This window comes from Martes martes, assembly GCF_963455335.1.
Source record: "Martes martes genome assembly, chromosome: 10".
Taxonomy (NCBI): Eukaryota; Metazoa; Chordata; class Mammalia; order Carnivora; family Mustelidae; genus Martes; species Martes martes.
This window is the reverse complement of record NC_137898.1, coordinates 5,081,588-5,105,709: the sequence shown is the minus strand read 5'-3', so window position 1 is coordinate 5,105,709 and position 24,122 is coordinate 5,081,588. Positions and strand designations below refer to the sequence as shown.

Genomic DNA, 24,122 nt, shown 5'->3' with positions numbered 1-24,122 from the left:
ACCCCCTCTCCTCTGAGGGGTCAGGATGTATTCAGAGCCTCCCAGGGCTGACTCGGAGTTTAAGACGTTAGGGCATTACGGCATGTGAAGGCCTGTCTTACATGAACTGACATTTCCACCCTGCCAAGCATGACTGCCGATCCAAAGAACCCTCTAGACCCAGGCTGGCCACAGTGCCCTCCAGCTGTGGAGGCTGCAAAGGCCTTGCGCTGCCCCCTGGTGGCAGCACGTGTAGGAGGGGAGGGCTCTTAGCTACTGGAGCTCAACCCTTTCCACTACTTAAAACTGGGAAGGCTGAGGGCTGGAGCAGGGCAGGGTCCCCACCCAAGTCAATGGAAAGCAGGGGCCAGGCAAGGCCAGGCTCAGTGACCCTCTCTCTCCCACCACTGCACCGGCCCCTTCCCCTCCCCGAGTCTCCCCTTTCCCAATTTCTTCCTGGCTTAGAAGTATCACACTCAGAAAGACTAAGAGGTAGAGAGAACAACTCCAAATTATCTTTTATTTATACAAAAAGGGTGTATTTAGCAAAAGACACTGAAAAAAGAGTCGCTATGGCCCAGGAGACAAGGCAGGGAGGTGACAGGCCTTCGGAGGCCCTGCTGGGGGAGGAGTCTGGGAAAAGTGGTGGCAGTCCTGGGTAAGTGCTGAGTGGTGGGGGCCACAGAGAGAGCAAGCTCCAGTTGGATCAACACTGTTGGCAGGTCATGGGTGGGGCTCACAGTGACCTCGCTGCTGACTCCTGATAGAGTCCCAGTCAGTGCTGTGGACTGGAGTGAGAGCCGCCCCCTCGTTCCTGGAGGGCACCCACCAAGGGACACAGGACGGGAAGCCCAGGTTGGGAAGTGCAACTCGGGGTGAAGGCCAGGGAGAAGCAGGTGCTCTGCAGTGGCCAGGAAAGGTCCAGACGCGGTGGCGGACTTGCGTCCTGTTACGTGCGGGCGTTCCGCTCTGTCTCTGCCAGGCACTCTCTGACTAGGGCCCGGGCATGGATGATGCCTGAGGTGGGGACGGGCAAGGAACATACAGCGACCCTCCACAGTCCTACCCCCACCCTCCAGAGGAAGACCCCTCCCTCCTCACCCCTTTCCCTTTCAGTGAAAGGGACCAGGACTATAATCTAATGAGGGGCCTAGGGAAATGAGCGGTTTGGCTAATCCTTAAATTTAAAGACAAATGTCCTGGTCCTTCCCCGAAAACCGGCTCAATTTTAATTCCATTCCAGACACCGCTCTGGATAGTGGACACTGGCCCTTGTCTAGGCTTGGCTCAAGTGGCCTCCAGATGTCCGTCCTTCCTTCCCTAAGGAGGGATTGTCCTGTTAGTTTCCCAAACAGGGAGGGTGGAGGCCTCACTTACCTCTCTTCAGGCGCTCCATGGCGCTCTTGCTGCCAGCATAGGTAGGCCGGATCTCTTTGCCCATCTCCTCTATGACTGACAGCAGGTCTGTGTAGGTGCTCTGGGAGCCCTGGGCTCCGGGTGGCTTCATTGCCTATGTCAGAAGAGGACAGGGTGATGAGCTCAGGCCCCGAGGGGACCTCCAGTCCCCATCCATACGTAATCCTTCGCCCCCACTCACCTGCACATAGCCCATGGAGGGCGGTCCAAAGTCGTTAAACAGGGGTCTGAAAGGGGCAGCGGCTCCCGGCACCGAGCCCGACGGCGATGGGACACTTCCGGCTGCAACATGCGCGAGTAAGAGGTCAGCACGGGGCTGGGACGCCTCTGCCCAGCGTTCCAAACCCCCGACCGGATTCGCCCGATTCCCTCCAAAAGGGACGCTTCACTCCCGGCGCTCAACTTCGGGGACAAACCCCTCCCCCTGCGCTCCACCAACTAGCCCTTACGTGACCACGCCCACTTCACAGGCCAGCAAACTGAGGCTCCGCGAGGGTAGGCGGCAGGCCCGGGGGTGCAGAACTCAGGCCGTCTTCTCTTCGCGACCTCGACCACCCGGGCAGGCGAGCAGGGGCAGAGCTGGATCCTCACCTGTAGGCACCGGGGTGCCGGGCCCAGGGGTGCTGGAGCCGGGGGTGCTGCTGGGGGCGGGGGCGATGGGTTTGTAGGACATCCCCAACTCTTGGGTGCGGCGGACGCCGGCCGGCCGCTCCTCCGGGGTTGGCTGCTTGGCCGCTCAGCCGCGCTCTGATTGGTAAACCGGCCGCACGCCCCTGGTAAATAGAGCCCAGGCCGGAAGGGCGGGCGGGCACGAATCCTCTCTCACTCCCGATTGGTGCGTGAGGATGTCACTCGGGGCTCCTCATTGGCCGAGACCGACCCCAACAGGCCGCAACCGCTGCTGATTGGTCTCCGCCTTTCGGACCTCGCACCTGTCTGCTCCGGATTGGGCGGTAGCTGACGCCCTACGCAATTGGCGAGTTCGCGGTCCGGGCCGGCGCGCTCTCAATCCGATTAGTCCCAAGGCCCGAGAGGCGGGGCCTCGGAAGCCGGGACCCGGGTCTGGACAGTCGCGGTACGCGCGGAGGGCTCTTCCCGGCGCAGGCGCCGCCCTCACGTTTCGCTCGCGCTGCTTTGCACGTCAGCTTCGCATCTCCTGGTGTCGGTCCAGCTGGGCCTGCTATCGCCGCCGCCGCCGCCGCCGAGCGCGCCTTTCCACAGCTCTCAGTGCCGGAGGACGCGAGGCTTTGACGTTCCGAGCCCTGCGTCTCACCCCGTGCGCTTTTACGTCACCTTTCACCGGTTCAGCACCCCTATCTCCGGTCTGCGCATGCGCCCCCCCTGAAGCCCTCGTTTGTTCCTATGGCAACGGGTCCGTTACCGACGCTACAGCCGCGCCTCTTCGCATTTGCCTCATCCGTCGGTCCAGGCTGGTGTTGGGTCCGAAGGCGACCTCAAAGACCGCTCAAGCTCTCCCCCGAGACTCCGAGCCTGCGCCTCCTACAACCGCAGGAGCAGCTCACCTTTGTTGAATACTCGCCGCGCGCCGGGCCCGTACCAGACGGTCCTGGGTGAGAGCGCCGGGTGATGGCTGGAATCTCACAGCATCCCACCCGCGGTTCCCCCTTGGGCAAGTTACCCACCTCAGTACGCTTGCGTTTCCCCGTCTTCGAGATGCGGACGTTAATAATAACTATCTCGCAGGCTTGTTGTGTGGATAAATGAGTATTCCTAAGAAGCTGGTTTCATTGTGTCTTTTCTGTCCATTTCTCCATCCAGGCCCCTCCCCTCAAATTTCATTCCTCACGACCCCAGACCTTAGACTCTCCTCCAGACACTAACCCTTTCTCCCAGGCGGCTTCTCGAAACTTCTCCGGCCTCGTGTGTCCTTCATGCCCCAGGTCTGTGCATTTCCCTCATCTCCAGGACATTCATTCATTCATTCATTCATTTCATCCAACGGACATTTTCTTTCTTTTTTAAAGATTTTATTTGTTTGAGAGAGCGCGCGAGCAAAGAGCACGAGCAGAGGGAGAGGGAGAAGCAGACTCCCTGCTGAGCAGAGAACCTGATTTGGGGCTCGATCCCAAGACCCTGAGATCACGACCTGAGCTGAAGGCAGACGCTTCACTGACTGAGCCCCCCGGGCACCCCAACAGATGTTTTCTGACTCCATCCTCCATTCCAGGCCTTGTGCTGAGCACTGATGATATGGAAATAACCTGGCCACGGATTCTGGTCTCAAGGAGAGAAAGATGGGAAAGCAAAGGCACACTGTTCAGTAAGAGTGTGGAGACTGGTACAGGATGCATTGGAACTCAGAGGAAGGAGCCTGCTTGGTGACATCACAGGAGTCTTCCCAGAGGAGGTGGCATTCAGCTGGTGAAGGAACAAATAAACTGTGATATATCCACAGAATGGACCATTTATTCAGCAGTGGAGGGAAATCATCTGTCTAGCCATGAAAAGACACAGGTAGGCATTTTGCTGAGTGAAAGGAGCCAGTCTGAAAAAGCCACACACTGTATGATTCCAACCATATGACATTCCGGAAAAGACAGATGTATACATAAGGTAAACAAATTACTGGTTGCCGGGGTGGTGAGGGATAGACTTAAATGGGCGACACGGGATTTTTTTTCTTTTAAGGCAGTGGAACTATTTTGTATGAATCTGTAATGGTGAATACACGATATTAAGCATTAGTCATAAAGGGTAAACTCTAATGTAGGCAAAATTAAAGAAATGATGGAGGAGGTCAGGGGATCCCAGGATGGAACAGAATGTGACCAAAGGATCTAGCCGTATCATAAATGAATGAGACAGCCTCACGATGGGGCGGAGGAAAGAGTGGATGACTAGAGAGTGAATGCAGAGAAACTGCAAGGGAGCACGTACTCTAGTCGGTGAAGGGGTTTCCTGTGGCGTGTGCGTTAGCAGTTCTGAAACCACAGCACACGTCCACCAGAATAAAAAATTAAGTCAGTCAGGAGGGAGGAGATCTCATCACCGGAATGAGAAGTGACAGGTAAGCAAGGCGAGGAGGCTAGTATGATCCGCGTGATAAGGGGTTGGAACTGGAGACATCAGTAGGAACCCTATTCGACACAGATACAGTCAGTTGCATACAGAAATATTTTAAAAATTGTATATACACAGATGAGTGTACATACATCTCTTCTCTGTGCTGGGTGTGCCTAGAAGCAACCTAGCACCCAGATCTTGGTTTCTAATGGCATTCTCCGATAAAATGAACCAGAGTTCCTTGGAGAAATGGCTAATTCTAAGACTGGGGCAGGAAATACACAAGATAATCCTGAAGCATCTTATAGTGCCACAACGTAAGAAAATGCTAAAAAAAACAAAAACAAAACCCCGAACCCACCATACTCCGAAACCCCAAATGCCACCACAATGGGTATATGCCAAAGGGACACGGGAGCCAGCTGAAAGGGGTCCCAGTGGCCACAGCTGGAGCGATTTGGAAATTTAAAGGTAAGTGTTGGATTATAACTTGTGCAAAATAAATATCTATGAGCCCATACTGAGATATATATATATATTTTTTTTTGAATAAATGAAGGGGGAGAAGAGACAAATCTGTATAGAATTCCAAGTAATTTATGTTCATACTCAGCCCTTAATAAAGTGGATTATAACCCCTCACCCCTTCAGTGTGGGCTGTACATAGTGACTTTCTTCCAGAGTATGTAGTACACAATGGGAGAAAGAAAAAGAGGAATTTTATAGTGTAGAAACGTGACAAACCCTACCTCAAACCAGATGATCAAGGCCAGCATCAATAGTGATGTCATGTTGACAGTGCGCACCCTTGATCTGACGGGATGAGAAGGACACTCACCTCTGTGGTCATCCACCTGCCAGTCCATAACCCCAGACTAATCGTGAGAGAAACATCACGCAAATCCCAGTTTAGGGATGTTCTATAAAATACCTGAGCAGTTGTTCTTGAAGCTGCCAAGATCATAAGAAAACAAGGGAAGTTTAAGAAACTATCACAGCCAAGAGGAGTCTGAGGAGACACGATGCCTCATGCAATGTGGTGTCCTGGGTGGTATTCTGGAACAGCAAAAGGATAATCAGGGAAAAAATGACGAAATCTGCATGAAATACAGACTTTAGTTAATAACTGTGTCAGTGTTAGTTCATTAACTGACAAATGTACCATTCTAATGTGAGATATTAATAGTGTGTGATGGTTAATTTTAAGTGTCAACTTGTCTGGGTCACGAGTGCCCAGATACTTAGTCAAACACAATTTTGGGTGTGTCAGTGAGGGTGTCTCCGTGTGCAATTATCATCCATTGAATTGGCAGACGGAGTAAAGATGACCCTTCCCATGGTGGGTGGGCCTTGTCCAATCAGTTGAAGACCCGAAGGGAACAAAAAGGTTGAGTAAGAGGGAACTTCTCCTGCCCGACTGTTGAGCTAGGACATCAGTCCTCTGTCCTCAGACTAGAACTTACACCATCCACCCTCCTGGTTCTCAGGCTGTCGGGCTGAGACTGGAACCGAACCCCCAGTTCTCCTGGGTCTCCAGCTTGCTGATTGCAAATCTTGGGACAGCTCAGCACCCATCGTCACTTGAACCAATTCCTTGCTATAAATATCTTTATATCCAGTACACACACCACACACACACACACACACACACACAGGTATCTCCTATTGGTTCTGTTTCTCTGGAGAATCCTTGACTAACACAGGAGAAGCTGGCCGAGGTGGAGGGTGAACAGGACCTCTCTGTACTACCTTCAGGGTAATTCTGTAAGCCCACAACTGTTCTGATAAAATAAGTGGATGGCATATCATGATGTGGGTGATGGCTACCTGGGCGCACACACGTGTGAAACTCATGTGCACTTAGGGTTTATACACCTTATTAAATGCTGTCGGCAGTAGTCAAACTATTTGAAGGGGACTTAACGTATGTCTGACTTTCCAGCTTCTCTGGGAAAATCCGAGGGTCTCTGAGCTTCGGCCCGCTCCACCTGGCAAGGGTCGCTGGCGTTGGGTGACAGGTGCCCCCTTGAAGTGGACAAGGGGCTCTTAGCACAGTCTCTGCCTCCTCACTCTTCCCTCCCGGCCCTGGTCCCAGCTCCAGCAGTTACCTCATTGGGACCTTCTGGGCCATTTTGGGGTAGGAGGATGCTTTTGGTGCTGGCAGATAATGCGGCAGCCAATGAAGACCATCCCACCTTCACCTCCTGCCCCCGCCCCTCACCCCCAACCATAGAGCCTACCAGCCTAGGAGCCAGGGGGCGGTGGGAGGCAGACCCTGAGAAGGATTCTGGGTTTCCTCCGACGCACACCCAGTCACTACCCCCATGCCCTGCAGAGGGGACAGACATCTTCTCAGGCAGCAATGCTGTCTGTGTGGGCCCTCGAAGGGTGGTGGGAGGGAGGGAGGACCACAGTTCCTAGAGACGCCGTGGGGCCCGCACATGCCCTCCTCATCCTGGGGCCTGCCGGCCGGCAGGAAAGATCACATAATTGAGTATTAGGATTAATTGGGATCTGCCGGGCGAGGAAGTGGTGCCGAGGCTGCTGGAGCCAACCCTCACACTTCGGGGCTGGGCTCCTGGCTGGCTGGGACACCGGCATGAGCCTGCCTCCTCAGTCCCCAGGCCACCTTGCTGGCAGCGGTGGTGATGGTAAAGGCTGGGCAAGGGGGCTGAAAGCTCCCACCCCTTCTTGACCAGGTCAGGGATCGTCCTTCCTCCCAGCAGGTGGGCATAGCCGTAGGTCAGGCCGTGCTCTGCCAAGCGGGTGTTGGCTGCAGCTAGGAGAGTGTGAGGCCCAGGGCCTCCCTGACCCGGAGCCACCCTGTCCTGTCGGCCCTGGAGCCAGGGTTTAAGTCCCACCTCTGCTTTGTCCTAATCCGTGTGACTCCATGCCAGCCCTCGTCCTCCCAGAGCCTTCTGGTGGCGGGAGCAGGAGCTGGATTAACCTGGGGACCATGGGGGTGGTCGGTTGTGGCCGGTTCCGGAGCAGAAGTGTGACACACCGCAAGTCACATTTTGGGAAGAAAAATCTGGCCACACGCGCTAGGGCATGTGTAACCCTGGGCCTTTTTACAGGATGAGGGGCCGAACGCATCCCAGCTCTGGGAGAAGCAGGGGGCGCTTCCTCCTCCAGGGACGTCTCCTGACACTTGCTCTCTGATGGGCCCAGGATCCAGAAGGGGCCCCTGCCCGTGGTGGAGTTCACAGTCGAGGGGCCTCCCAGCCCAGGACTTAACTTTTGGGGGCCAAAGGCCAGGTCCTGCAGGGTATACCAGTGAGAGGTAAAAGCCATCTCCCCAGGCCCCAAAATACTTTATTGTTAGACAGGGACGGGCATGGGGTCTTGGTGGGGATGAGGGACACAGGCAGGAGGAAGGAGGGGCGGAGGAGGGCCATTTGGAGGCGGTGGGCTTCCTGGCTGTGGTCCCAGGTTCCTGTCTGCTGCCTCCAGCTTCTCTGCCCGGATGGCTCAGCGAGACATCATTCGCACAAACTCTGCCAGGACAAAGCCAAGGTTGCAGGTCTGTTCTCGGAAGCCCAATAGCTGTGAGACCAATATACTGGCTTTGAGGTGGGAGAGAGTGCGGTCCAGGGCAGGGCCTGCAAGGGAGTCTTCTGAATCTTGTAGGGAGTAGGCCTTTGGGCTAAGAAGAGGGGCTTTGTTTTACGGGGAAAACAAAAAACAGAAAAGACAAAACCCTTGTAACTAAACCTATTTTCCTCTTTGCTTTGGCTGCTAGGAAGCTCAGGAACAACTCTGGGGCCTACTATGGAGAATTTCTACATGCTCATTTTCCTTGGCTTCCTGTTAGTGTTTAACCCTTGTTTTCGCCCTGTGGGAATCCAGCATAGAGGGAGAACTGAGTTCCGGTCAGCCTGCCTGGCTTCACATCTGGGTTCCATCCACAACTTTGGCTAAGCACTCACACTTTCCTAAGAATTGACTTTGTTGTCCTGCTCACGGGGAGGGGACCTAGAGTGCTCAGCCCAGGGTCTGGCACGCAGTGACAATGCTCCTTTTATCCTTTCCGTGTCTGTTAGAAACCTCCCAGGGTGTGTGGCACTAAGCGCGGAGGGCGGTGGGTGGTACCTTCGAAGTCCACCAGGCCGTCCCCATTGAGGTCAATGTCGTGGAGGATCTCGTCCACCTCCCGCTGGCTGAGGCGCTCCCCCAGCAGGGCCTTGAGGGCTGCCCGCAGCTCAGCCAAGCTGATGCAGCCGTCCCCGTTGGTGTCAAACTGTGATGGCATTGGTCGTGGCGTTGAGTCCCCGACCGAATCATTCATTCACTTGGCCCTCACTCACAGCAGACCCGCAGGCCAACCCCCCACCGCTGCCCTCCAGCCCCAGTGGCCGCACCTCCCGAAAAGCGTCCCGTAGCTCCCTGACACCGATCATGTCGGCTGTCTCTGCCAGCAGCTTGGGGGCCATCAGCTCCACAAAGTCTTCAAAGTCCACCTTTCCGCCACCTGGGGGCCATGCCCATCGGAGACCCCAGCCATCAGGGACCCCTGCCCAGCCCCTCCCCTCCTGCCTCTCCTGGCCTCTGTCCCTGTCCCCTGCCCCAGTAAGTGGGCCCTTCCCTCTCGTGGTGGGGGGGAGGGCAGGCTGGGTCATCTGTGTTTTCTGGTGGCTTTTCCTAATTTTCCCGAAGACTTTTGATTGGGTTTAAGTCCTCACTCCAATGATCTGCCTCTGGGACCTTAGCTAAGTCACTTAAGCTTCCAAAGCCTCAGTTTCCTCATCTCGAAAATGGGGATAATCGTCCTTGCCCTGCGCATCTTGCCGGGGGTGGGGAGATTCTTCAGAGGCAGAGAGAGTGCCTTGGGAATGAGCAGGGGCCCGGGCTCTGGGGGCAACCTGTGTGGGCACCTGCGTCCCCCGGGCTGCCCAGCTGCTTGAGCCGTGGCCATGGCCACGGCCCCTGGAGAACTGGGGGTGGCTGGGGCACGTCTGAGGCACATACTGATTTGCTGTGAAATCTCGATGAGCTCCATCTCGGTGGGCATGTAGCCCAGCGTCCTCATGCAGGCGCCCAGCTCCCGGTAGCCGATGTAGCCGTCCCGGTCTCGGTCAAACTCCTGGAAGGCCACCTGCAGCTCTGCCGGGCAGGGCGGGGTCAGCACCCCCCACACGTCCCCCTGGCCCCCAGCCTGGACCAGCACACCCTTCTTCCTTTGGTCTAATCACTTCCTCCTTGTAAACGTCAGTTCCTCTGCCATTTCAGTGTCTTGGCTCGTGGTATGCCTTTAATTCAAATATTTAAGGAACATCTGCTATGGGCCAAGCTCTGCTCTAGGTACTGGGATATGGCAGGAAGGAAGGCAGGGAGGGAGGGAGGGAGGGAGGGAGAGAGGGGAGGGAAAGAAAGGGAAACAATCCCTGACCTCACGGAGTTCACGTTCTGGAACCTTCTACCCTCTTCTGGTCCTTACGTCACCTACTCAAGGAAGTCTTCCCTCTACATTGAGTCCCCTCCAGCCCATTTGTTCATTTTCTTGAGATCATTTAGCACCATTTGTACTCAGCTGACTTATCGACATCTGTCCCCGGAGGACATGGGCTGCCTCTGTCTGGTTCGCCCCTTCCCCAGTGCTCCCCACACAGGGCTAAGCACATGGTAGGCACCCAGGAGGTATTTCCTGAACGAACAAATATAAAAAGGGCCCTTGGCCCGCCTGGCAGCTGAGATCTGAGAACTGGCGGCTTTGGGCTCTGTCAGCCCCTCTCCATTCAGTCTGGCCCCATCTCTTCGATCTCCTCCTTGCAGCCTCCTCCTTGCCCCTAGTTCCTCCTAGAGACCAGCTGAGGCCCCGCCTATGCCCACCCTTCTGGACACTCCAGTCTTCTCCAGAACCCTTTACCTTCGATCTCCTCTGGCCGCAGCTCCCGGTCCTGGGGCGGGCGGGGTGGGGGGCGGTTTGCACAGAGAGGTTAAGAATCCCCTGGACCACCCAGGCACCCGCACCCCTTCCTCTTATTCTTTGGGGACCCCCACTCGGCACCCGCAATGGGACGGGCAGGGCCTGTGTCTGTCTGACACTGCTCGGACCTGCTCCTACCCATTTCTGCTGACTGACCTGGGTGTCTTGGGCCCCCCCGCTTCCCTGCCCCCTGCCCACCTCCTGCCGCCACCGTCTTGTAGGGTGCTCCATGTGCCAGAAGTGGATCTGGAGTCAGGCAGAACCTCTGACTTGACCCCGGGGACCTCAGTGTCACTGTATGTCTCTTGTTCTCTCTCTGTTCCTCTCCTGAAGGCCCAGCCGCCTCCCTGCCCACCCCCTTGGTGGCCATCTCTGGGGCTCTCTGGGTCTCTCTCTGTCCTCCCCTCTCTCTTTCCTGGCATGTCTCCCTGGGTCTTCCCCCTGTTTGATCTTGTTTCTGTGTCCCCACTTTTCTTTGCCCCACCCCCTGGGTCTGGGTGCCTTTGCTCCGAAGACCCCACTCCGTCCTCTCCCCGCTACTCAAGGAGAGGCAGGGAGGAGGCAAAGACAGGGGCGGCCGTACATACGAGCTGGGTGGCGGCGATGCTGGGCCGCAGGAAGACGCAGGCGGGCCCCACCAGGCTGTTGAGAACCGAGTAGCCCTGGATACCCGGCCCTGGGCCCCCCTGCTCCTCAGGGCTGGGGCCGGGGCCGCAGCGGGAGCCCCCTGGGGGGGAGCTGGGCCGCTGCCAGGGGTCCTGTAGCAAAGCCAGCTGTGAGCTGGGGTAGCAGCCCCTCCACTCTCAGTGACCAGCCTCTCCCGTCTCTGGAGCCCAGCACAGGACAGCGAGGGCTCTCACCCATCAACACTCTAGGCTGGAAGAGTCCGTCCCCTTACTGTTCAGTTGGGCTACTCAAGGTCCCCCCGAAAAGGAAGGGACCGGGCCAAGGTCACTCAGAAAGCCGGTGGCAGAATGGGACCTTGAGCTCAAACGCTGCGTCTCCCACCTCTGACCAGCGGAGAGCAGGGACGGCAGCAGGCACAGGCAGCCGGGTGGGCAGCTGGGGTCCCGCATGAGGCTGGCGGGGAATGCCCAGCGGTCCATGGGAGGGGCTAGAGTCTAGGGTCTTCCCTGGGAAAATCTTAATTGGTCTAGGGAGGTGGGAACCAACCCCTCCATCCCCCTGCCATGGTCCCTCTCTAACCCCAGCCTGGCCCTCACTCAGGGCTCTGCCCACCCCACCTGACCCTCCCAGGCTACAGCCCAGCCTCCTGGCCTTGGCTTCTCCCCCTTAGCCGTCCTACCTTAGGCCCCCGGTGTCGAGGCCGCTTGGCACAGTTTCCCATGGGCTCCTGAACCATGCCAGGCCTGAGTCCTGGGGGCAGCCCAGGCCCGGGCCTCAGCGGGTGCTGTGGGCTCCTGCCAGCCCCCAGCTGCTCCCAGTGAGAGTCTGGGAGCACTGCAGGGGATTTTCCTAGGGTTTTGTGGGGAAGATTGGGAGCGGGTGGGCAGGCGGAGAGCCCTGGGCACGGGGGCTTGGGTCCTAATCCAGGATTATCTCTGAGCATCTCTGCTGGTGAGGGGGGCCACTCAGGACCCAAGGCCCCCTGGAAGGCACAGCGTCCCTGTGCTCACTCCTGAGGGTCTTCCTGAAACCCCCTCTAGCACTTTCACCTCCAGCCCGTACCCCTGAGCTCCCCCCATCAGGAGAGATTTACTGCCTTCAGAAGCAGCTCCTGGACCCGGGAGGAAGAAACCAGGTGCTTGGTGTGCCGGGGAGGGCTGGGACACCTCTCGCCCCAGAATGGTGCTATGAACTTGGCAGACGCTCCCCGCTCCTCCCTGTCCTGAGAGGAGGCAATCTTGGCAGGGCCCAGAACGCTCCCTGCCCCTCCCTGCCAGGGCCGTGGCTCTCACCTTGGAGCACCTGGCCAGCCTCCCACCCTCCGCACCCCTGCCTGCACCGGTGCCCTGGCCCTTGTACTCAGGGGAAGGGTGGAAAGGGGCCAGCCCTGGGGGCCACAGACTGGATGCAAGGCTCAGTGAGGGCAGAGGTGGGGAGAGACACCAGCCTCCTGGGCAGCTGACAGACTCACTGAGCCCTCTGTCAACAGGCACGTCCGGGGTCTCCTCCCTGAGTTCTGCCCTGGGTCTGTCTGATGGGGTGTGGGGTCCCGCTGTTCCCTTAGGGTGCCCTCGGTTGAAGACATGCCCCACAGCCCTGTCCCCTTTACCTGCCCATAGGCTGCCTGCACCTGGGCCTCCAGCTCCCTGAGGAGCGCCCGCCTCCTGGTGGCTGCTGGACTGGCGGGAGCCTGGCTGGGCCCTGGGGTGCCCTCAGAGGGGCTGGGGTCCCCCGCGGGGAGACAGCCATCTGCCTGGCCCTGGGGAAGGGCCATGGAGACAAGCGCGTGGCACCTCCTGGTCGCACTCTGGTCGCCCCGTTCCTGTGGGAGGGTGGCTCAGTGGGCAGCTGTGCGTGGGGTCCCCGCAGGGTCCCTGCTACTCATTCCCCCGGTTCCTCTCTCCACAGGCCCAGGGTCCCCGTCCCACAGCTCTTCTAGGTCCCCACGCTGCTTACACAGCCCCTCCCCCAAATCCAAGCCTCCCCCAACCCACCAGCCTCCAGCCCCGCGCTGGCCACAGACTGAGCCCTGGTCCCCGCCCCCACGTCACCCTTCCAGACCCCTGGCCACCTGGCCTCTTCGACTCCTGGTCTCTGCACCCCACACTGCCTTCCCCGCTCTTCTTTCTCGCTCACCGCCCCTCTCTGCCCCCTCAGCTCTGTGTCTGTCTCTCTGTGTCTATCCCATTTGCAGCCCCTTGCCTCCCCCTGCTGACGTCTGTCCAGCTGCGTCTCTGTGGGTCTCTCTGACCACTCTCGCCCACCTCTGTCATTCCCTCCCTCTGTGGCATAAAAATCTCTCTCACACTGGTCTGTCCGTCTTTCTGTCTGTCCACCCCTCCTCTTTCCATTCTCTCCACCAACACCCCCTCCCAGGATGACTGTCGGATTCTGGAAAGACAGCCCCCCCAACCTGAGCCTGCCCCCAGACATGCCCCCTTCTCTCCACGCAGAACCCCAGGGTAGCTCTGGACTCCCCCACCTCCTCACCTCCTCACCTCACCTCCACCACCTCCCCACCTTCCTCCAGCATCTCCCACCTACCTTCTGCTGACCTCCAACCTCCTTCAGGGAGAAATGTGGGGGTGGGCCAGGCAGCCCCCACCGGCCTCTCGTGCCCCCTAGTGATGTCCCCAGCCCTCTTACTGCCCAGCTGCCTGGTCTTCACCTCCCACAATGAGGTCAGTTGTCCTGCCCCCGCCCTGCTCCAGGCCCCTCATGATTTATTCACCTGCCCCCCGCACCAGCCTTTGTCCGAGGGAAACAGATCCCGCCAGACACCTGCCACCCGAGCTGGTGGCTCTGGCCTCGCTCAGCCACACGAGCGGCCACCCATTCATGTGTTCCTTTTGCAAACATCTGAGGCCAGTTGCGACTGAGCCTCAGGGCCTATACAGACTGGGTCTGTCCTGAGGGTCCTGCTTTCAGGCACACTGAACTCAGAAAAGGACCACAGACAGTCTCCAGGTGCTTGGGAGCACGGGCCCAGGCAACAGGGGGGCTTCATGGAGAAGACAGGGTGGGGCAGCCTTTTAGGGTTTGACCCGTGCTCAGCCCTGGGTGAGTGCCGGGACCCTGGCAGGGATCAACTGTGAATGTGGAATGTTCCAGGCCCCCGCACCCAGCAGAGTATGTTAAGGAGAGGCCCCCAGGAGGGAGGCAGAGGTCAGTAGCTCCTGGAGAGAGTATGGGTGGCAAGAGGCCGGAGAAAATTTCAGAGGGGCTGTGTCTTCAGCAAGCGTCGAGGAGTACCTACATCGCCTTCCTGAGTGTTGGGAACCAGTCCCTGCCTCCTGGAACCTTCCAGCTGGGGGCAGATGCACATTCAGCAAGCCCAGGATGACGATGGGACAGGCTCTTGAGAGGAGAATGCGACCTTGCTGTGACTGGGGGTCACAGCAAGACAAGACCAGAAAGATGGTGGGACTGACCACCCAAAGGGAAGGGTGGCCAGCGGGCAGAGGAGGGAACAGTCCCCACACAGCCCTGAGCAGGGCTGGGGATCTGAGGAAAGGTCAGGATTCAGAAGTGAGCAGACGCCGGCCAGGTGGTAAAGGGTGGGAAGGGCTCCTTGTGACGCTCAAGTTGACCCCTTGAAGGTTCAGCCTCCCGCAGCCTGCAACCATCACCCTCTGCCCTCGGGGTCTTGCCTCCTCCTGGAGTCCAGAAGGGCAGTACATCCCAGGCAGCATTGCAAACATCCTTCAGACACAGGAATTCTAGCATTTTCTGCAAGGTCTTCTAGAAGGCCTATAGGCCAGGATTTCCCTGTGTGCTCACTACGTGGCCCTCAGCAAGGTAGTTCACCTCTCTGAGCCTCAGTTTCCTTCTGGAAAATGGATGTCGACCGAGGCCTCCTGGTACCTTTGTGAAAATTAAGTAAAGGACCTAGCAGTTTCCTGGCACATAAGAAAGGCTCAAAAACATGGTGGATGCCACGTGTGACAAATGATCCTATGTCCAAAGGACCATCTAAGAAGGTGGGAAGTGAGAGAAACGTGTGCCCCCAAGTATAAGCCAAAGTAGTGGGGGCATTAAGTGGTCAGGGTAGAGTGGATAAAAGTGTTATCAGTCAAGAAGCAAGCCTTTGCATCTAGGTGGAGAAAGCCTGGCTTGGAAATCCTCCCTCACGCGTGTTCGGTGAGCAACATTCTACGGTATTTGTTTCAATGCCCTTGACTTGCCCAGCCCACTTTAGCCAAGCTGGAGCTCCGGCTCCAGCGTCTAGGATGTCCACATAGGTTGACAGAGAGATGGATGGATGGATGGATGGATGGATGGATGGACGGACAGATGGACGGATGGACAGATGGACGGATAGGTAGCTGACTGGATGGAAGGATGAGTAGATGATTTGATAGGCTAGTAGTAAAATAGTTGGTAGATGGACGGGTAGATGATTGCACTGATAGATGGTTGGGTGAATGGATGGACGGATGGACAGGCGGAGGATGACAGGGTGGGTAAATGGGTAGCTGGATGGGTGGGTAGACAATAGGTAGATGTTCTGATGGACTGCTGGCCAAATGTTCGGTTGTTGGATGGGTGGACGATTAGATAGAGGGGTAGATAGATGGACAGACAGAGATGGATGGAGATGGATAGACAGCTGGGTGGACGGACTGCTGGTGAAGACTTTATATTCTTCATTAAAAGAGTCAATTAGAGTGGAGACCGTATCTTACCTATTCTGGTGTTTGCCATGAGGCCTAGCCCACTCATAGCCTGATCAAGACTAATCAGAGTATGAATGAAGCCTTGTGTCTATCTCCTCCACTCTGAGCGGTGATCCTTCTTCTTTTTAAAAAATTATTATTGGGGCACCTCAGCGGGTTAAAGCCTCAGGTCATGATCTCAGGGTCCTGGGTTTGAGCCCCGTGTGGGGCTCTCTGCTCAGCGGGGAGCCTGCTTCCCCCTCTCTCTCTGCCTGCCTCTCTCCCTACTTGTGATCTCTCTCTCTCTTTCTCAAATAAATAAATAAAATCTTTTAAAAATTCTTATTGATATTAATATATTTTTTAAAGATTTTATTTATTTATTTAAGAGACAGAGATCACAAGCAGGCAGGCAGAGAGAGGAGGAAGCAGGCTTCCAGCCAAGCAAAGAGCCCGATGCGGGGCTCGATCCCAGGACCTGGGATCATGACCTGAGCCGAAGGCAGAGGCCCCAACCCACTGAACCACCCAGGCGCCCCTATTGATATTAATATTAATATTTAAGTAGGCTCCATGCCCAACATGGGGCTTGAACTCATGACGCTGAGATCAAGACTCCGGTGCTGCACTGACTGAGCCAGCCAGGTGCCCCTGAGCTGTGATTCTGATGACAAAAGACAATGGCTCCCTCTCCTCCCTGTTTCCCACAAGTCACCCCAGGCTTGGCGCACAGAACCCCGTGGCGATGCCACTCCACACGCACCAGGATAACTAAAGTGAAAAGGACAGACCGTAGCAGTGTTGGTGTAGACTTGGAGAAGCGGGGGCCTTCACAGGCTGCTGGTGGGTTTATAAAACCCACTCTGGGCAAGAGTTTGGCATTTCCTCAAAATGAGCTACCATGTGACCCAGCCGGTCCACCCCTGGGTATGTACCCAAGGGAGTGGAAAGCGTAAGTTCATGCAAAAATTTGCACACAAGTGTTCACAGCAGCCTGATTCACACAAGCCCCAAAGTGAAACAGCCCAGATGTCCATCGGTGCAGGAACGGGTAGACAAGATGTGAGTGTCCATGTCACGACATAGTCCTCTGCGGGAGACAGGAATGATGCACTATTTTGTTTTAAAGATTTTATTTATTTATTTGAGAGAGACAGAACACAGAGACAGAGAAGCAGCCTCCCCACTGAGCAGAGAGTTGGACTTGGGGCTCGATCCCGGGACTCTGAGATCGTGACCTGAGCCGAAGGCAGACGGTCAACCCACTGAGCCACCCAGACGCCCCAGTTACCCCCTATGACATGCATGAACCTCAAAGACATTCTGCCACGTGAAAGCAGCCAGACCCTAAATGCCACAGAATGTATGTTTCCGGTTATATGAAATGCCCAGCATAGGCAAATCCACGGCAACAAAATAGATGAGTGGGGATGAGAGCAGGACTGCCCATGGGTACAGGGTGTTTTGGGGGGAGATGAAAAGGTGCTGGGACTGTGTAGTGGTGAAGGTTGCGCGACACTGAATGTATTAAAGCTGCCGAGGGTACCCTTTATTTTTTTTATTTTTATTTTTTAAAGATTTTATTTAATTTGACAGACAGAGATCACAGGTAGGCAGAGAGGCAGGAAGGGAAGCAGGCTCGCCGCTGAGCAGAGAACCCGATGTGGGACCCGATCCCAGGACCCTGGGATCATGACCTGAGCTGAAGGCAGAGGCTTTAACCCACTGAGCCACCCAGGCGCCCGAGGGTACCCTTTATAAGGCTGAAATCCAAGTAACAACAGAGCGGTTTGTTTATATTTTCAAAACCGCCAGAGACCGGTGCTGAGATACACGTGGACTGGAAGTGGGGGATGGACACAGGGAAGTTCCTGGCCCCCCGGGGCTGGGAAAACTGTGCTTCTGGACCCCAGAGGAGGAGGCCCCCGGGGTGGTCAGCGAGTCCACGGGCTTTGCCTGGGGAGCCAGAGGACTGTGGGTAAACACAGCCCCCTAGAACACCGCCGGACAGTGCCCGGCTGAGCAGGGGGACAGCTGGCCCTGGGCACCTGAGCGCAAAGGGAGGCAGTGAATGTTCCAGGCCAGAGCAGGTGAACGAACCTCTGTGAACCTTGGTATCCTCGTCAGTATAATGGGAACAAGACTCTCTCCCTCTCAGGACATGGTGGAGATGAAATGAGACCATTTATGTGAAAGCTCTTTGTAAGCTGCTAAGTGCCGGGCAGATGTTCCTCCAGCTGTGAGTCAGGGATAGAACCCAGCCCTGGCACCACCTCCCCCACCCCTCCCTGCCCCAGACAGCTGTGGGCTCGAAGGAGGCTGAGCGATGCTCCTGATGAGGCCTGTTTTGGGTCCCCCCCCCACCCAGGCTTTAGAAGGGGAAGATACGTTCCTCGTTCCTGCTGGCTCTGATGGGAAAACCTGGCCGAGAGACGTCTGGTCCAGTCAGGCTCCAGTTCCCGGGGAGGACTGCCACTGCCACTGAGACACCCCCCAACCCCCGCTCCCACCCAGGAAGGGGCAGCCAGAAGCGGGCTGGGGGTGCCATCGATGGGCCCGCAGGGAGGTAGTCACCGGGCTCTGCCTGGAAGAACACAGCCCCCTCAGGCTCAGGAGGTCCTGCCCATTTCAGTCCATCTTTCCAGCCACCCGTATCCCCATGTCCATTCGGTATTTGAAGAGCACGTTAGCACTTAGGCTCCATCAAAACACGGTTTGGAGATGACAAGGCTTTACAGAAGAAAGACTGAGGGTTAACAGCGAGGCTTTTTAAAGTGAACAGTAAAAGTACTGTTTACCAGCTGTGCGACCTTGAGAAAGTCACTTAACCTCTCTGTGCTTCAGTTCCTCCTCTGTAAAATGGGGATCAGAACAATACCGAGTCCTAGGGTGGTAATCTACAGACAGTTCTCAGCACAGTCCTCGGCCCCTAAGGGTTTGCCATAATTATTATTCTGGAGAGAAGAGATGTAAAATGGATATGCCTATCGAAATTGCATTCATTCGTGCCAGAAGCACTTAATGAGCACCTGCTGTGTGCCGGGGCTGGCGACCGGGACCTGGCCCTCCGTGGGCCCTGAGCCTGCGGGTTTGGGCGTGGCCCGGATGCTGGTAGTGGCTGCGCGATGCTGCAGTCAGTGCCCTTCAGGCAGGGTACACGGCGCGGAGGTGCGGGTGAGCCCGTCGGGCCCTGCCCCCGCCACACCCAGCCTTGCCCAGGGCCAAGCTCCGCTCGGTGACTCGGCGCATTCCTGGGTGGGGCGAAAAGGGAGGGGGGTTGGGGAACAGACCATAAATATAAGGTCACTGGGCTCGTCGCCACTTCCTGCTGCTTGCTTTTCCACTCCCCCGCTAGCTAGTGAGTAGGGTCTGGACCAGGCCAGGGGTGGAGGGTGGGGGGGTGAGGATGGGGGGTGGGGGGGTGGGGATCGGGGGCGGGACCTTGGCTGAGCCACCCCCTTCTCGGTGCAGCTCGGTGAGGGGTCCTGTCTCACGCCCTGTCTGTCTCTCCTAGTGCCGCCCTACACCATCGTCTACTTCCCCACCCGAGGTGCGGCCCCTGCTCCTTCAGGAGGGCGAAGGGCACCGGTGGAGCCAGGCCGCCTGCTTAGGCTGCTCCCCGCGGTCCAGCCGAGGCCGAAGACCGGACCAGGAGTCCCGGGCCGTGGGGCGGGGCCAGTGGGGCGGGGGCGGAGCCTGGACGGCGGGGGCGGGGCCAGGTCCGGCTTTCCCAAGGCGGCATCCTCTCGGTGCCCTGCCGGCCGCACTGTCCCTATGCCTCTGTTCCCAAACTGGGGCACCATGGGTTGGGGTCCCCGCCCCTGTCTCCCTCTCCAGGACGGCACTGGGGCCGTGGTCGCCACTGTTTCTCCATGGTTTATCTCCTCAGCGTGCTCAGAAGCTAGAGTTTCTGTCCCGTCCCCACACTCCGGACCCCCCTCCCCAGGGCGCTGTGAGGCTGGGGTCCCTGCACACGTCCCACCACCCCGTTCTCCCCTCGCCCCCAGGCCGCTGCGAGGCCATGCGCATGCTGCTGGCTGACCAGGGCCAGAGCTGGAAGGAGGAGGTGGTGACCAAGGAGACCTGGCTCCAGGGCCCGCTCAAGGCCTCCTGTGTGAGTGACTGCGCCCAGAGGGGGACAGGGGCTGGGCCGTTGGGGGCAGCCAAGCTCAGCATGGCTGACAGCGCTGTGCCCCACCCCCCAGCTGTATGGGCAGCTCCCTAAGTTCCAGGACGGAGACCTCACCCTGTACCAGTCCAATGCCATCCTGCGACACCTGGGCCGCACCTTTGGTGAGTTCAGAGTCTCGGGCAGGGCAGCCCAGCAGAGTACCCGATGGGTCCCCCTCGGATTTCCTGAGAACCAGAGTCTGCCTGTCTGGAGGACAGGCCCGATGATCCCAAGGGAAGGGCAGGGCCTGGGTCGTGAGGGCTCTGCCAGCCAGATGGTGCCAGATGCGTTGCGTGTTCCCATTTCCTGGAAGACAAGTCAGAGGAGGCTGCAGCCCCCGCAGTGTGCGGTGTAGGCTACAGGCCGCCGCAGGCTTCACAGTGGACCTCCCGGCCATTTTCCCCTTTTTTGGCCTCTCTTGAATCTAGAAAATCCGCGCTCAGTGAGCCAGCCTGTGGCCTCGTTGCACTGGTGGTAGGAACATGGCTGCAAGAGCGGCCTCTTTTTTGGCAAGCCCTGGGTCCCAGTGGGATGTGGCAATCAGGGAATGGGACAGAGGAGTCGTGGTGGCCCCCAGGCCAAGTCTGCCCCGATTTCTGTGGGACCCAGGGTGGGAGGACAAAGGCCTCTGGCTGTGGCCTGCCACTTCCTCTTGCCCCTATGACGCTGCCCAGCGCTGCACACAGCCCCACCAGTGCCCTCGGCCCAGTTCTGTCCGGACTCCCCAGCCAGCTGCCCCTCAGGCCCAGGGAAGAAGGGAGGCTTCGTTCACCCTTGTGGGAGTGGGGGTAGGGGGACAGATCTGGGGGAGAGGCCTTGGGGCCATGGGGTCAAGGGAGTGGGGGTAGGGGGATAGATCTGGGGGAGAGGCCTTGGGGCCATGGGGTCAAGAAATTCCTGAGTCTCGGGATGAGACTTGAGATGTGACCAAGAAGGGGCATGGTCCTCAGATGGGCATGTCCACTTGGGCGTTTTTAAAAATGTTTTATTTATTTATTGGAGAGAGTAGCTGGGGGGCAGAGAGGGAGGGGGCGGGCCAAACAGACTCCACACTGATGCAGGGCCCGATCACAGCCCAAGCTGAAATCAAGAGTCGGTTGCCCAACGGACTGAGCCCCCGCGGCACCCCTCCCCTTGAGCTTTCGGAGTTGGGAGCAGCAGAGCTGGGCAGAGCGGCCCCTCCCAATCGGGGGACCCGGGTGCCCCAGCCTGAGACCTGTGGGTGTTTGGGGGAGAGGGGAGCAGCGGAGCCCCGGCCTGGACGGAGCCTGACCCGCTGCCCGGCTGCTGCCCCAGGGCTGTACGGCAAAGACCAGCGGGAGGCGGCGCTGGTGGACGTGGTGAACGACGGCGTGGAGGACGTCCGCAGGCACTGTGGTCGGCTCATCCACCACAACTACGTAAGCAGGGGCGGGCTGGTGCTCCGGGCGGGGGCCGGGGAAGTCACCCTGGCCTGGCACGCTGGGAGTTACCACTGGATCACTGCCCTTTGCAGGAGGAGGGCAAGGCCAAGTATTTTCAGGAGCTGCCGGAGCGCCTGAAGCCTTTTGAGACCCTGCTGGTCCAGAACCAGGGGGGCCAGGCCTTCATTGTGGGCGACCAGGTGAGTGCTGGGTCCGGCCCGTGGCAGAGCCCATTTCTCAGAAGGGCACACGGAGGCCCGGAGGAGAGCCGTGGTGAACCGCCAGGGTCCTGGCTCCCTGCGGCCCTGCCTCTTCTGACCCTGCTCCAGCCCTCTTCTGATCTTGGCCCCGCAGATCTCCTTCGCCGACTACAATCTGCTGGACCTGTTGCTGAATCACCAGGTCCTGGCCCCCGGCTGCCTGGACTCCCACCCCCTGCTCTTGGCCTATGTGGCGCGCCTCAGCGCCCGGCCCAAGCTCAAGGCCTACCTGGCCTCCCCCGAGCACGTGAACCGCCCTGTCCACGGAGCCCAGAAGGCATGAGCCTGCTCAGCCTCCCCTGGGAGAACGGATGCCCTTTAGAACCAATAAACACGGAGAGAGGAGAGCTGTGCCGTGGTCCCTGAGGGGCTGGAGGGCGCAGGGGACCCCGCACGCCTTCCCAGCTGCCTCAGGGAGACAAGGGTCGGGCTGGGCATCCGGGCCCCGGAACAGAATTAGACAGAGTAGTTCCAGGTCCAGACAGGAAGATGAGACTCTGAGCCTTAAGGAGCCACCCCAGAGGTCTTCCTGCAGGAGGGAGGTGCCCTCGCCGGGACCACGCGTGACGACAGCCACCCAGGGAAGCCTGTCCGTCTGAGAGAAGGGCAGCCGTGAATGTGGCAGCCACCGACATCCGAGAGTGCCACAGTGTGGTTGCCCACGTGGACCCTGGGAAGTAACACATACCCTTGGAGGGTTTGCAGGAGCGTCAGTGTGGCTCATTCTCGGGTGGTAGCCGGGGTCACCCCCAGGTTGGTGTGGGGTGGCCGGCAGGGCCCAGCGGGCATGTGGCTGAAGGCAAGGCTAGAGCTCCCGGTGGCCCGGCTGCTTGGGGACCGAGGGAGGACGGGCGATCTCCCTCAGCTCCGCCGGCGGGAGTCTCCTGCCACCAGCCCAGTCCTAGCCCATCTCTCTGTCCTAAGATGTGCTGCCTCCTACTTGGCTTCCTCAGATGACCTGCGCCTCCTGTCCGCTCATGGAGCAGCGTGGACTCGGACACTTCCAGAATGCCTGGTGCTCCCAGCGCCAATCGGCCGGTGGCTTCTTGCTACCCCGTGGACAAAGTCCACAGCCTGACCAGCCTGCCAGGCCTTCCCTCACAGGAACTCTCTACTCTCCAGAACATTCCTGACCCTGCCCCACCTCTACTTACTTCACTGCCCCTCTCTCCACTCCACCCTGTGGGGTCCTGGCCCGCCCAGTCGTCTCCGCTCAGAACCCCCCACTCCTGGGAGGTCAGAGATCAGATCCCATGCTGGAGGCTTAGTTCTCTCATCTAACCCCCTCAGACTCAGAGGAGTGAGGCAGTAAGGCCATTTGTCCAAGGCCACACAGCTCACATGGGAGAGGCAGCCTTCACACCCAGTCTGAGGGACTCCCAGGCTTCTCAGGGGTGGTCCTTGGAGAGAGAAGTGGGGAGGGGGGCCGGAGGGCAGCCGAGGCTCCTGGTGGAGTGGGCGGGGACACTGGCCTCCCCTGTGGAGGCCTTGCCCCCCCGCTGTGAGGACTGGGGGGGGGGTTGACTCCAGCGCGCTGGGGAGCCATGGCAGGCTACGGAGCAGGAAGATGATGTGAAAGAGGACAAGTGGGAAGAGTGGCCTCAGTGCTCAGGAGGCCATGGGCATCGTGGAACTCCATACCCTCCCCCTTCAGATGGGGAAACTGAGGCGTTCACTGAGCAAGGTGGATGTGACCCTTCCAAGCTGGAGGCCTGGCCCCCCCTTAGAGGCCTTGTGCAGAGGGTCTTTTGTGCGTTGAATTTGGGGGGCTGGTTGGCAGTTTGGGTTTCTAGAAGATAGCTGGCCTCTTTGGGCAGAATGCGCCAGGAAGGGCCCATTGGTCCCTGAAAGGATGGGGAGGTGGAGAGAAAAAGATCCTGCAGCCAGGAGGAGGGACTCCAGGGAGTGGCAGGGCCGCTGTTTAGGCAGCTGGGGACGGGCTGGGAGCCTCTCCAGCTAGAGAGGTTACAAGGGACATCCCCCAAGGGTAAGCTTTCTCCCAGCAATGTCCCAAGTGCTTCCTACATATTAACTCATTTAGTCTTCACAGGAGAACCCGCCTAATAGATGCTATTAATATCCCCATTGTACAGATGAGGACACTGAGGCCCAGAGAGGTGAAGTAACCTGCTCAAGGACAGGCAGCTGGTTAAGAGGCCAAGGCAGGATTTGAACTCAGTCTCTCTGGCCCCACACCCTATGCTTACACTGACACTGCTGTAGGAGGGCTTGAGCCACGATTTTTTAACATCCTGGCTCAGGGTGACCGCAGTTATCCAAAGGGGTTGATGATGCTGGTGATCCCTCTAATTATATGGGGGGACAGGAACCCTAAGAGAAAGGTTGGGCTTCCAGCCTGTCGGGGGCTGAAGTGGGGCTAGTTCCCGTCTGAAGGCTGGCACATTTGGGGACCGCTGACTGGCCTCGCTCCCCAGCTGGTCACAGATTAAAAGCTCCCCCCGCCCTGGGAGCTCCCGGTCCTCAAGGAGCTGCCGTCGAGTCGGGTGGGGAGGCACCCAGGGGACCGATGTCAGTTCACCCAAGGCAGCTCTGGGAAGGTGGGGATGAGGGGTACAGGGAGGGACCCCAGACCTCAGGGGTGCATCCCGAGGCCGCTTCAAGGTCTTGAGTTCAAGTCTCAGCTTATGGGTTTTGCCCCCC

General features: G+C 58.2%; 3 protein-coding genes across 7 annotated transcripts; 1 reads left to right on the top strand and 2 right to left on the bottom strand.

The window, feature by feature from the left end:
- Positions 1–472: 472 nt before the first annotated feature.
- CDK2AP2 (cyclin dependent kinase 2 associated protein 2) lies at positions 473–2,692 on the bottom strand. Of its 2 annotated transcripts, none has more exons than XM_080815669.1 (4): positions 1,987–2,692; positions 1,577–1,677; positions 1,357–1,489; positions 473–996 (listed from the first exon to the last, which is right to left on the bottom strand). In XM_080815669.1, the coding sequence occupies exons 1-4, from the start codon at positions 2,066–2,068 to the stop codon at positions 929–931; spliced, it is 384 nt and encodes a 127-aa protein (XP_080671795.1). In that variant the 5' UTR covers positions 2,069–2,692; the 3' UTR covers positions 473–928. The 2 variants fall into 2 exon arrangements, with proteins under 2 accessions (XP_080671795.1, XP_080671796.1); XM_080815670.1 differs by having other exon boundaries at positions 1,845–2,675.
- Positions 2,693–3,770: 1,078 nt separating this feature from the next.
- LOC308350426 (glutathione S-transferase P-like) lies at positions 3,771–21,807 on the top strand. Of its 2 annotated transcripts, XM_080815667.1 has the most exons (7): positions 18,773–18,985; positions 19,142–19,177; positions 19,635–19,741; positions 19,833–19,920; positions 21,095–21,198; positions 21,294–21,401; positions 21,556–21,807. In XM_080815667.1, coding segments are annotated over exons 1-7 (633 nt in total). In that variant the 5' UTR covers positions 18,773–18,984; the 3' UTR covers positions 21,745–21,807. The 2 variants fall into 2 exon arrangements, with proteins under 2 accessions (XP_080671794.1, XP_080671793.1); XM_080815668.1 differs by lacking the exons at positions 18,773–18,985; positions 19,142–19,177 and adding an exon at positions 3,771–3,870.
- CABP2 (calcium binding protein 2) lies at positions 7,891–12,746 on the bottom strand (the record flags this gene model as incomplete). Of its 3 annotated transcripts, XM_080817097.1 has the most annotated exons (7): positions 7,891–7,916; positions 8,512–8,659; positions 8,781–8,890; positions 9,388–9,522; positions 10,286–10,316; positions 10,933–11,103; positions 11,652–11,708. In XM_080817097.1, 7 exons carry the CDS (start codon positions 11,706–11,708, stop codon positions 7,891–7,893), a joined length of 678 nt encoding a protein of 225 aa, XP_080673223.1. The 3 variants fall into 3 exon arrangements, with proteins under 3 accessions (XP_080673223.1, XP_080673224.1, XP_080673225.1); XM_080817098.1 differs by lacking the exons at positions 10,933–11,103; positions 11,652–11,708 and adding an exon at positions 12,582–12,746; XM_080817099.1 differs by lacking the exon at positions 10,933–11,103.
- Positions 21,808–24,122: the final 2,315 nt, after the last annotated feature.